This window comes from Pseudorasbora parva, chromosome 4, assembly GCF_024679245.1.
Source record: "Pseudorasbora parva isolate DD20220531a chromosome 4, ASM2467924v1, whole genome shotgun sequence".
NCBI lineage: Eukaryota > Metazoa > Chordata > Actinopteri > Cypriniformes > Gobionidae > Pseudorasbora > Pseudorasbora parva.
The window spans coordinates 50,583,159-50,596,399 of record NC_090175.1 but is presented as its reverse complement, the minus strand read 5'-3'; the positions used below and the strand labels follow the sequence as shown (position 1 = coordinate 50,596,399).

General features: G+C 37.8%; 1 protein-coding gene across 1 annotated transcript in view; it reads left to right on the top strand.

The window, feature by feature from the left end:
* The window catches only part of si:ch73-383l1.1 (receptor tyrosine-protein kinase erbB-4), a 251,255-nt gene that overhangs the window by 123,650 nt on the left and 114,364 nt on the right, over positions 1-13,241 (top strand). Inside the window, exon 2 of the mRNA XM_067442180.1 lies at positions 1,208-1,359. Within this exon, the coding sequence (XP_067298281.1) occupies positions 1,208-1,359 (152 nt within the window). The remainder of the gene's footprint in view (positions 1-1,207; positions 1,360-13,241) is intronic.

Sequence of the window (13,241 nt, the reverse complement as noted above, 5' to 3'; positions counted from 1 at the left end):
TAAAAACAATGTTTTAAATAAAATCAAAATGCCCTTAGTTTACCTGTGCCAACTTCTTCGTGTGTTACTCTAAAGAAAATGTTAGCTTTTGTGATATTTCTTCAAATGTGGATATTTTTACTATACAATTACTGCACTATAAGTCATGCAATTTTATTTATATTCTGCTTTACTTGGGAATCCAAGTAAAAATCATTTCAAGTTTATCTTTAAATGTTCTTTTTTATAATACACTAATCCCATAGCTTCAGATAAAAAATAATGCCACAAATAGTCACACTAACACATGACAATATATTTTTGCATCATCCAAAGTATGTGAAGTCTTTTGTATCATGCATTGTAACACTGTTTTTATTTTGCAAAAAAAAAAAAAAAAATCAATTTATCCTGTGAGTGAATGTTACTGTGATGGGCCACTCCATATTGAAACAAAGCCTGAAGAGTTTTTGATATGCCTGAAAGGAGCCTGTCATCTCCGAGATTCCACGCAAGGATTAGTCTCTGGAATCAGTGAAACAGTCACTCATCAAATACTTCATTAAAACCTGCCGAACAGCCCTTTGTGCTAATTTGGGCAAAAATGAAAAGAGAAGCTGATATTAAGACTGTTGCCAGGCACACAGGCGTGTTTTATTTAAAACAGCGTAAAATACCTCTTGTATCTGGTTGTTGTGGATGGCAGATGTTTAGTGTTGCAAAAGCAGGTCAGTGGAAGCACAAACGCACATGAACCTTCTCTTACTAATTTGGCTAATTACTTTTTTAAAGTAATGACCTGTGTAATTTCACACAATATGTGCAAAGCTGGATTGCCCATATGGAGAAAAAGATTTATGATTGTGTCCTGAGGACACTGCACACATTGTTTAGAGAAGCTAACGCTGCTTTGGAAAGTTTCCAAGGTTTTTTTTTTTTTTTACTTTTAACTCACCCACTTAATTTGTTTTGTCTTTCATAGCTGCAGTTATTCAAAGCTTGATATTTATGCAAGACTATACATTATGAAGTATTAATTTACTTTGATGAATTGTCTCTCTAATAATTCTCTCTCTCTCTCTCTCTCTCTCTCTCTCTCTCTCTCTCTCTCTCTCTCTCTCTCTCTCTCTCTCTCTCTCTCTCTCTCTCTCTCTCTCTCTCTCTCTCTCTCTCTCTCTCTCTCTCTCTCTCTCTCTCTCTCTCTCTCTCTCTCTCTCTCTCTATACAGTGTGTCCTGGCACTGATAACAAGCTCAGCACGCTGTCTGATTTGGACCAGCAGTATAAAACCCTCCGCAAGTTCTACGAGAACTGTGAGGTGGTCATGGGTAATCTGGAGATCACCAGTATTGAAAGAAACCGCAACCTTTCTTTCCTCAAGGTGAGATTGCTTGATGCAGGGCTCCTCCAACGGGTAAATTATAGCTTTTGATAAATGGCATTTAATTTGATGCAAATGATAATGGGGATGTAAGGTTAGTTGTGCTTTTTGAGCAGTATGTTGTTAAGGCTTTTGGTCATGTGTCATTTTCGCAACCCATGTCTTTTTCCCATACATAATTTATGCAAAATCTCTCTCTTTTTTGTCCATCAATACAACAAAAGTTCACAAAGGATGCATTAATAGAAACCTAAAGGCCCCGATATACTCACAGCAAAGTTCTTCATTCTTCAGTTATAGGGGTAAAAAGGCAGTTCAAAATATGTTTGCATTGATATGCTGTTAGTGCCCACACTGCTGAGAGCGACATTTAGATGAATGTGTAAATCTGTGCCATTTTTTACACCTTGGTTTTGAGAATGGTTTGATTAGAATTATAACTTCATTAGCTGCGTTTCCACTGTAGTTTTAGTGCATGCTATGCAGTGTTGTAGACGAGACCAGCTCATTCGAGTCCAAGTCGAGATCGATTTCAGAGAGAGCCTTGATCATAGAAATATTTTTATAGATGCCTCATTCAACCGATCCACACAGGCTATATATATATATATATATATATATATATATATATATATATATATATATATATAATGATCGTGCTGGGATTTACACCTTCTTCAATGGAAGTAATGATGCTGGGGAATACTATAACATATAAAAAATAACAAATAACAAATAATAACAAAGAATAAAAAATAACAAATACTGTTGGGTTTCTTGCAGAAACTGATCGTTTCGTGTCTTAAGACATCAATGTGTCGCCACGAGCCACAAGGTTTAATATGGATTCGTATGTCTGTGTGTTTGAGAAGTGTGCCAGAGGAAGAGAGTGCGGGATGGCGGCCTTCTGTTAGACATTTTTGGCCTGCCGAATACCTTGCCCCAAAGTGGCTTGAGGAGTGGTTACGAACAAAGGCAGAGTTTTCATATATCAGCATTAAAACCCATTTTAGAGTAAAACACATTTTTAGACAGCAGTAAGTGTTTTAAATAGCTTATTTTTGTATTCTGATAACTCTATAAGGCAGATTTGGTTACACTTTATTTGCAGGTATCCATGTTACAGTGTAATTATATGTTTAAGTATTGAGTAATAATAATGAATTAAAATGTTCATACTATAGGGTAAGGGGTTTGGAATAGGAGTTGGTTTAGGGTTAGTTGCATGTAATGCATAATTTATGGTTATTACTACAGGAACTATTTGTAAAGTTTAACAAGGGCACTGTAAAATAGAGTGATACCGAAGATTTTCACAGCAAAGAAAGAGTCTTGGGCGGAAGGAGTTTACAGGCTTGAGTGAACTTTTCCAGAAAATTTGCTTTGGTAAGTTGTTTCGAAATTATGAAACAAACTTCAATTTCACTTGTTGTATATAGGGGCCTTAAATATTGTTTATGTTTCAGCATGACTATCTGATTTTAAGTACTCTGAAGAAGCCTACTTAGTTATTTTTCAAAACAAAAAAAAATATTTTCTTGATTGTCTCTGCTGAAAACTTAGGATAACTAAAAGTATTTTATTTAATACTTTATTACTAATATTTTAAAATTATTTAAACAAAAATGTTAAAAGCCAAAGTCAAAAAGATTGAGAACCATTGGTCGGGCTGTTGTTTTTTAGTAGACATGTTATAATCTATGTTCGTTTCTCCTGTTGCTCTTACATATCAGGGTAATTTATGGACCTGCAGAGAATAGGGGCTCAAGTCTGTATTTCCTTTGATTATCTGTAGAGTAAAGTAGTGTAGTGATGAGGGATGGCGGAAATGAATCAGAACCCTCTCAAGTTTCTGTATCTTTATGAATAAATTCCCAATCAGTGAAAAAGACAAAATGGAAAGTATTAAGGAAGTTGGGAAAAATCTTGTTTTTTGCAAAATTGTTTTGAGAATAGTGTAAAAGTACATTAAAAAGTTAAATAATATGTAATATTAATGTACCTGTTAGGATGTACCAGCAGACCGAGGTGTACGCAGCTGTAAAGTCTGAATAATATGCTGTTTTTAAGATGTGTCATGCTTTACTGGTGGCCTTCTCTAAATATATCCGTTCAAAATGTAGGCTATTTTATAATACTATGAAATGTTATGTAAGGGATAATGTACACCCAGCCGGTTGTTATCGCAGAATATATCCCGTCAGAGTGACCCCAACGTCCGCGATGCGGAGGGGTCTTGCATCACTCTGAAGGGGTTTATTCTGCATAACAACCGACTGGGTGTACATTATCCCGCTTATTACACGGCTACTAGTCTCAAATAAATTAGACACAAAATATTGTCTTGAGATTAAATATTTTATAGCTCTTACGCAAAGCTTCCGCGAAGAAAAACAGCTCCAAACTGCTTTAAGCCTTTATCTATTGCTGCTAAATGTTGAAAATGAATGCTGTAAGGGTTAATTTACCCAAAAATGAAACCAAGCCTATGATTTACTCACCCTCAAGTCATTATAGGTGTATATGACATTCTTCTTTCAGACAAATACAATCAGAGTTATATTTAAAAAGTCCAGGCTAACGTTAATCCCAGCAGTAGTTGTAGTTGTGTTTGAAGTCCATAAAAAATGCAGCTCTCCGTCAAATAACGTGCTCCACACGGCTCCGATGGGTTAATAGAGCCTTTTGACTCGAATCGATGCGTTTGTGTAAGAAAAATATCTATATTAAAAACATTATAAAGGAAACCTGCCTTGAAGTCTTCCATTGCAGCCATGGCTGTTTAAGTATTTAACAGCCACAAGATGGCGCCAGCCTTAAGCATAGGACTAGTACCGGTCAAGATAACTCGTAGTCCGGAGGACGCAGCCTTCTGAAATGAGACACAGCTATTGAAAACGTTTTCGAATTTTAAAGACGTGCTGTGCTGAGCTTCACGTCCGGTGTGAGAGCCCCTTAAAGGGGTCGCACATCGGACACACCGCTCAGCTCAGCGCCACGCCGTGCCGCGCCACGTCTTTAAAATATTGAGCACCTCCATATTGCCAAAATGATATGATCCTAGTTTCATAACAACCGTAAAGATTCGACTCTTTCTTTCTTTCTTTCTTTCTTTCTTTCTTTCTTTCTTTCTTTCTTTCTTTCTTTCTTTCTTTCTTTCTTTCTTTCTTTCTTTCTTTCTTTCTTTCTTTCTTTCTTTCTTTCTTTCTTTCTTTCTTTCTTTCTTTCTTTCCTCCAGCCTGTTGTCCACTAATATGACAGTCAGCACCTTTATAAGCCTGTTATGTCACCAAGGCCTGTCCTCTGTCAGGATCTCGTGATTGGCAGTTTTTTTTTAAGTCTAATCAGGCCATCTGATTGTTACATGCCAGCCGGGTGGGAACCTCAAGCTCAGTGTCCAAGTAAGCACAGTAGAGATAACTGTCTTTTTCTGCAACTAAAATATGTGAAAAATGTAAACTTTGTGGGTTGATGTTGTTCAGTCGTTTTCGTTGTTTGCAGACCAAGCAGGATTTTCAGCATAATGGGGCTGTACTCCGGTATAATAATGCTTGAGTTGTTCTGGCTGGCTCTTGTTCTCTTACACGGGTCATTCACTCCACTCTCTACGGTCGTTGGGAAGAGTGAAGTGGGTTTGGGCGGTAGTGAGGAGACTTATATTGTCTTAAAAGAATATCAGTATTAAACGCATCCAACAATTTACTGCTCTCAGAAGAATGGGTTAGGAATTTGTGTTGTTGTTGCTGGTTATTTTTGCCAGTTGTATATTCCTTTTACAAGATATGGTATTATTGCCATTTGCTATGAAAAGCAACAGCAAACTGGTCAAGTACTGAACTAAAACTTAAACTCATTCAGCAATATGTGTGGCATAATGTTGACGTATTATAACATAATGCTCCCAGATTTGTACTTGCAAAAAAGTGTGTGTGTGTGTGTGTGTGTGTGTGTGTGTGTGTGTGTGTGTGTGTGTGTGTGTGTGTGTGTGTGTGTGTGTGTGTGTGTGTGTGTGTGTGTGTGTGTGTGTGTGTGTGTGTGTGTGTGTGTGTGTGTGTGTGTGTGTGTGTGTGTGTGTGTGTCTGTTAAAGAGTGACTTGAGAATAAAAATTAATTTAATTTTAGTATCACAGATTGGATCAAAGTCTTCAGTGATTTGTAGAATCAATGCCCAAAACTGTTGAAATATGAAATTTAATTAGATTCGCTGATAATTGCAATGCCGTGTCAGATATAAATCAGGAGTGTGTGTGTGTGTGGTTAGAATGTTGAATCGAGGGATCTGTAGAATAACGTTTTCTTTTTAGTTTTTTTCTTTCCAGTCATAACACAATCATCATTCATTTTTTTTCTGAAAATGAAGCTTCTGTGGAGATAATCATAGACATGTAATACATGTTCTAAATGTTACATGAAATAAACAAGTAATGAAACATATTCTTTTGAACATAGCAATATGTGTAAACATCATGTACCCTCTCTGCATCAATTTCTGTCGACCTGCTTAAGCTAGACATTTTTCTCATCAATAACTCATTTGGTTGACATCACCAACCCTCTTAGCCACCTGAATTACATTAGAACTATTTCAGATTACAAACAGACTGTAAACACCATTTAATGTTGTCTTTAGTATATTCTTTTTTTTTTTTTTTTGCATTTTCTTTAAGTTTTGGTAAATTAAAATCAGCCTTCTGTACAGATTGTAGATAGGACTGAGATTGGTCATTAATCAAAGTCACCAACATGAGAGGTGATTGTTCTGCTCACTAATTCCCACAGAGGTGTGCACTTTTATATTTATTTTATTATAGTGTTTATGTCGCTCAAATAGCAGCTAGTACGGTTTGTAAATGTGCTGTGCCAAACCAATCTCAAATGGAAATATAACCGTAACCACTCCTTACCGTTGTCAGAACCGCTCGGCCCGGCGGTGGACAAGCGGCTAATGATAGTATTGTTGTACCTATGTGCTACACCCTAAAACATGCTGGATTCAAAACTAGCATTGTTGGGTTATTTGGAAATCCAGTGCTGGATAAATATTGGGCAGAACACATGCTGGGCTATTTTTACCCACAGCTTTTTGGGTTTTATACATTAACACTTCTGCCAGGACCACTATCGTCAAAGATGATTGATTGACTATTAGCATATAGTTTGGATTGCTGGCTCTAGGCAAGAACTCCCTGGGCATCCATGCAGCCTATCTAAGAGCAGGGAGAGCAGCAATAAACAGAACAGAACCAACATGTTGTACCGCAGATATTTTCAGGCATAGGAAAAAAAATGTATTTAGTCAATCACCAATTGTGCCAGTTCTCCCACTTAAAAAGATAAGAGAGGCCTGTAAAGTTCAACTATGAGAGAAAAAATGAGAGAAAAAAAAATCATCTCAATACTTTGTTATACACCCTTTGTTGGCAATGACATAGGTCAAACATTTTCTGTAAGTCGCCACAAGGTTTTTACACACTGTTGCTGGTAGTTTGGGCCATTCTTCCATTCAGATCTCCTCTAGAGCAGTGATGTTTTGGGGCTGTCGCTCGGCCAAACGGATTTTTCGGTTGAGGTTGAGATCTGGAGACTGGTTAGGCCACTCCAGGACCTTCTGATTGACTATCGCCCAGTGGCTCTCACGTCTTTAGTCATGAAGGTCTTTGAGAGACTCATCAAAAACAACATTTGCTCCTCCATCCCTGACACCTTGGACCCTCTTCAGTTCGCTTATCGTCCCAATAGATCGACTGAAGATGCCATCTCTCACGTCCTCCACTCCTCCCTCACACACATCGACAGCAAGAATGTAAGACTGCTATTTATTGACTATAGTTCAGCCTTTAACACCATAGTTCCCATTAAGCTAACTAACAAACTCCTGGATCTCGGACTGAACTCTTCTCTCTGTCACTGGATTGAAGATTTCCTCACTGGCAGACCTCAGGTGGTGAGAGTAGGACAGTTCACCTCCACCTCCATCACCGTGAGTGTGGGAGCTCCACAGGGCTGTGTCCTCAGTCCCCTGCTCTACTCCCTCTACACGCATGACTGTTTGTCCACACACAGCTCCACCTCTGTCATCAAGTTTGCGGATGATACTGTTGTCCTGGGCCTCATTTCCAACAACAATGAGACCGCATACTTGGATGAGGTGGAGCAACTGACATCATGGTGCCAAGACAACTGTCTCCTTCTGAATGTGAACAAGACCAAAGAACTGATTGTGGACTTCAGGAAGAGACAGCAGCGGTCATATTCCCCTCTCATGATCAGCGGGACACCAGTAGAGAGAGTGAGCAGCTTCAAATACCTGGGTGTCAACATCTCTGAGGACCTTACCTGGACTGCACATATCCAGTCTCAGGTGAAAAAGGCCAGGCAAAGACTGTACCACCTGCGCCAGCTGAGGAAATTCCGGGTCTCACCAGCTATCCTGAAAACTTTCTATTCAGGGGCGATAGAAAGTTTACTGACACAGTGCATCACAGCGTGGTATGGTAACAGCACAAGTCACGACTGCAAAGCCCTGCAAAGAGTGGTGCGCTTGTCCGAGCGCATCTCAGGGTCAGCTCTCCCGTCTCTGCAGGACATCTACATCAAACGATGCAGAGGCAGAGCTACAAAAATCATCAAGGACATTAATCACCCGGCCAACCCCCACTTCACCCGGCTGCCTTCTGGTAAGCGCTTCCGTAGCCTGATGGCCAAAACTGAGAGACTCAGGAGGAGTTTCTTCCCACAGGCCATCAGACTCCTGAACGCTGTCACTTAACTACATGTGACTTCACCTCACTTCAGTATTAACAAACTCACATACTGATATTGTTTCATGTAACTACTCATTATAATGCTGTTTGCACATTACACTCCTGCACTTCTGTTATCCACGTATTTATTTTTATAGTCTCCAGTTTACTTCATCTCACTTATTTTATTCCACATCTCATTTCTTTTACTTGATTTATTCATAATTCTACATATGTATATAGCACCTTATCCTATTCCTATTTTATCCTATCCCTATTTTAAAATTTATTGTGCTTTTTTTTTGTTAATTGTTATTTGCTGTCCATGGAGCGGACCTGTTTACATTTCACTGCCGGTTGTATTCTGTATAACTGTGTATGTGACAAATAAAACTCTTGAATTTGAACTTGAACTTGAACCTTGAAATGCTTCTTACAAAGTCATTCCTTCATTGTCCGGGCGGTGTGTTTGGGAATATTGTCATGCTGAAAGACCCAGCCACTTTTCATCTTCAATGCCCTTGCTGATGGAACAAGGTTTTTATTCAAAAGCGCACGAGACATGGCCCCATTTATTCTTTCCTTTACATGGGTAAGTGTAACGGGGGACATATCTGGCACTGCAGGATTTGAGTCCCCTGAGTACTGATGATAGCCTTTGTTACTTTGGTCCCAACTCTCTGCAGGTTATTCACTATGCCCCCCGTGTGGTTCTGTGGTTCTTTTGCTCACCATTCTTGTGATCATTTGGACCCCATGGGGTGAGAACTTGCGTGGAGCCCCAGATCGAGGGAGATTATCAGTGGTCTTGTATATCTTCTGTTTTCTAATAATTGCTAATAATTTGATTTTCTGGATTTTTTTATTCCTTCTCATTCTGTCTCTCATGGTTGAAGTGTACTTATGATGAAAATTGCAGGCCTTTCTCATATTTTTAAGTGGGAGAACTTGCACAATTGGTGGCTGACAATTTTTAATTTTTTTTCCCACTGTATAAATATGTATGTGGTGATAGAAGTTGTATTCCTATAGGTGCATGTGATCAGCTGACTGCCAGCTGATGTGATTTTGACTAACGTGGCCTGCCAGAACTGACACTATACGTTTGATATTTGCTGTGGGGTTTTTTTGTGTGTTTTTTTACATAGACCTGGGTCACACAGCCTGATGTTGAGGCTATTCATTTTAAATATGATTAAACATTAATATGGCAGTGCAAAATTCGCTCTGAATGTTGATCCGGTGTATGCTGTGTTTGAAGATTGCTAGCTTGCCGAGCAGATGCGATATGCGAAGCACATGTAAACAAATAAGGTTACTGTTTCTACAGCAATAATCTGATGGGTAAACAATGTAATACAAACCTTCATTTCATTTAGGAAATGAAGATACCCCTGTGGATGTGTTTTTCTCTCAGAACAGCACACAAAATATCTGCAGACAAATGTATCCAGTTTTAATCGGTCTGGCACAGACTACACAACACTGGGTTACATTGACCCATAAAATTAACCCAGCAGCTGAGTTACATAAAACACTTGGGTAAGATAATAGAAATTACCCAATACAATAACTCAGCATTTTGGTTAATAAAATGACCAAGCATTATTTAGAGTGTATAACACTGAGAAAACATTTTAAATTTAGTTTGTCTAGTCTGTAAAAAAGAAAATTATCCATTTTGTCCAAACAAATTTTCTCTGGATTCCAATGTTCTCTAATGTCCCAATCATGCTATGAGGTACACTGTAAAAAAATTAACCCAAGGGATGGGTAAGTATAAGCCAGCACACATATTGAGTTAATTTAGGCTTGTTTCTTTAACTCAGCATAATGTGTTGATTAGTTTTTATTATAATACATGCTTTTTTTAATGCTTTAATGCGTAGACAGATCATTCTATAACTATAACTTTTTTTTTTTAAATACTCAACACAGCCATGGTTTGCATGATAATTCCTATATATTTTTTATAATTTACAGTATATTATATTGTGTATCGTTTTTAATACATATTGCCTACATTTAAGCTTGTTTAACAAATATTAGAAGTAAAAAATAAAAAAAACATTTAGAAGTAATTCAAGTGTAATCGACCAGTCTCTGTGTGCCGGAACTCATGCTCAGCGGGAGAACTTCGAATTTAGACCGCCACACTGCATTTCACTCAAAGCCGAAATATGCTGTGACCATAACCTGCCCATAAACAATCAGTGTACTTTTCTGAGAACATATTTTAACATCCTAAGGGCTTTTTTGTATCTTTTTTAATACAATCATACAATTTGATGTAAGGCATCAGCCGTTTTCATCATGTGAAAAGACCAACGTGACACTCGTACGATGTATGTTGCAGCTCAATAACGAATGTATAGATAAATTAAAATGTATACAAACCTATATTTTACCAAAGACATGCACCAATTTGACAGAGGTGAGAACTATACATTTTGCCAATTGCATTCCTTGTGAATCGAACCCATTCACTTGGTGTTGATGGCTCCATGCAGGAATGCATCTATTTATGTTTTCTGCATCCCTTCCTATCTACAGCTTTCCGTGTGATTCATTGTGAGGGCCACTTGCACACTCACAAGAGAATTTAAACAGAGCCAGTAATACTGCTAAGAGGGACAAAAAGCTACTCGACTCCTGGATTTCTGCTCTTCAGTTTTAGACAGTCTGCATTTTCACACTAGAATAAAATGTAGAAGAAGGGTTTTCAGTGATATACTGTCCAGAGAGTATAGGTCTTTTGGAGGAAGTATTAATCACTGTGATGGGCTAACAGCCCTGCCTCATTATCACTCTGTCACTGTGAGACTTTCAGGCAGGTTCAGTGCAGGGCCGAGTGTTACTGTGAGCTTTAAGCGAGCCATTTGTTAAGGCTTGCACTTCACTAACACATCGATACGGCATTAGCAGCTTGAGCATGTTTGAGATGTATTCATGTTTCATTCATTACTGCATATGCTCATTGCTCAAAGATGCTTGCAAGTTCAATCATCATTTGCGGAAAATCACAGGTAATTAATGTTAGAGAATTAACATCTGTTATATTGTGACATTTTTAGCATTGTTACTCTCCCTCGTGATTGGAATTTTTAGGGCATTATTTTTGATATAGTATTTTATAATGTTACCTAACCCCTACAATTGTGCATAAATAGAATAGATGTTCAAATTGTTCCTCATATATCCCAGACTATGAACCAGAACTGTGAATCTGCTTTGGTAATTCAGACTGACTCAGCTATAGTCTAGAGATAGCTACAGGGAAGCCCCACTTTCTAAATTGATAATACATTTCATAAATATACATTTTTGTGTTAATCTTTGCAGAACTCTAACTGTCGCAGCATGATTTAGTTTTAGGTTTTTTACTAGTTTACTGGTGTCCCGTGGCCCTGTTTACGCGACACAATGGGTCTGTTCCAACATTCAATGAGCTGCCCTGCTGCGTACTGCCAATATAGACAGATGTCTTCTGTGACAGCATCCAAACAGAGAGCGTTACCTCATAGTGACTGATTTTTGAACCCTCTGCATAGGCAGCAGCTCAAATGCTGATCTACATAAGATCGCCTTACAGTTGACTCTAATAGAGTTTGACGTAGACATGTTGATAGCAATTAATCAGAATCTATAATGTTGATACCCTTGTAGGGGCATAAAAATACACTGTACACACAAATATTTGGCAGTTTAAATAATTAAATGAAATGTAACATTTTCATTCACTTTGTTATTTTTCAATAATTTTAAGTACACATGCCGTTCAAAGGTTTGGTGTCAGTATGTCTTTTTGCTGTTTTAAAAAAATATAGTTTTATTCACCAAGGTTACATTAAATTGATCTAAAATGGCAGCAAATACTTTTACAGTTACAAACTTCAAATAAATGCTGTTCTTTGGAACTTACGTATGCTTAGTATAAATTATTCTTATACCTATATTCATTAAATAATCATGTTTTTCACATTATTATTATTATTTAAAAAAAATAACTTTGACAATAATATGAAAGTATTTTTAGTATTTCACTGTGTACTGTGTAGTATTTCACAGTATTACTGTATTATGATATTAGCATTACAGCCTTTTTTTGAATTGTAGATAAAATCGTAAAGGGGAGGTTGCATGCGATTTCACATTTTTAACTTTAGTGTGTAATGTTCCTGCTTGAGCATAAACAGTATCTGCAAAGTTGCAGCGCTAAAAGTTCAAAGCAAATGCAGATATTGTCTTTTAAAGTTATGGCAGTTTATTGCCTACAAAAACGGCCGGTTTGGACTACAACAAGCTTCTTCCCGGGTTGGTGACATCATAAACCCTTGCTAGTCACCGCAGATGTGACTTCTGCCTGTAATGGTAAGGGGTGTGGCGTTTCCGGACAACATGTGCTTGGCACTTCAGCCAATAAAAATACATGAAACTAACCAATCTAAGACCATTGTGTTTTTCGGAGGGATGGGCTTTATAGAAGCAGGAAGCAAATGAGCCGTTCAAAGGACAGTGGAGACATAAAGGTAAAATAAAGGTAAAATATAAGAAATATGCAGTTTAAAAAAAAAAAAAGTATTAACACAATATACGGGGCGCAGTAAACCAAGCCTAGAAAAAAAAAACACAGAACCACCCCTTTAATTTTGAATTTGAGTTAGAATTGAGTTAGAAATGTGCATTTGGGGATTGCCTTGTCTGCGAAAGGTATGCATGGGATGCTGCTTCCTTTCTCAAAACGAAATATATAAGCTAAGTCTTAGAAGTTGCCTCCAATTTGTATCAGCCTTTGAACTGGAAGTGTGCCTGTGCTGTCTAACTAGGCTGCCAACTAAGTTTTGGAACAGAGCTAATAATTCACAGTTTCACTTGCAGTAAAACCAGTTTTTCTAACAATTCCATTCTTCAAAAGTTACGTTCAGACAAGAAACAGGCCTGCTGGGTGGACCATTATTGCTGTCCAGACTGGGATTTCCTAGTAGATTATTATTACTTTCCTACTTTTTTTATCTACAGCACTTTCTCGGTATAGGCGCAAGACGGTAATATTTGTATCATTTCAAGGATTTTTTTTTCCCCCACAGCAAATATTCAAGCATAGACCAGGGCTTGTTAAACTCTTACATTTGTGATAAT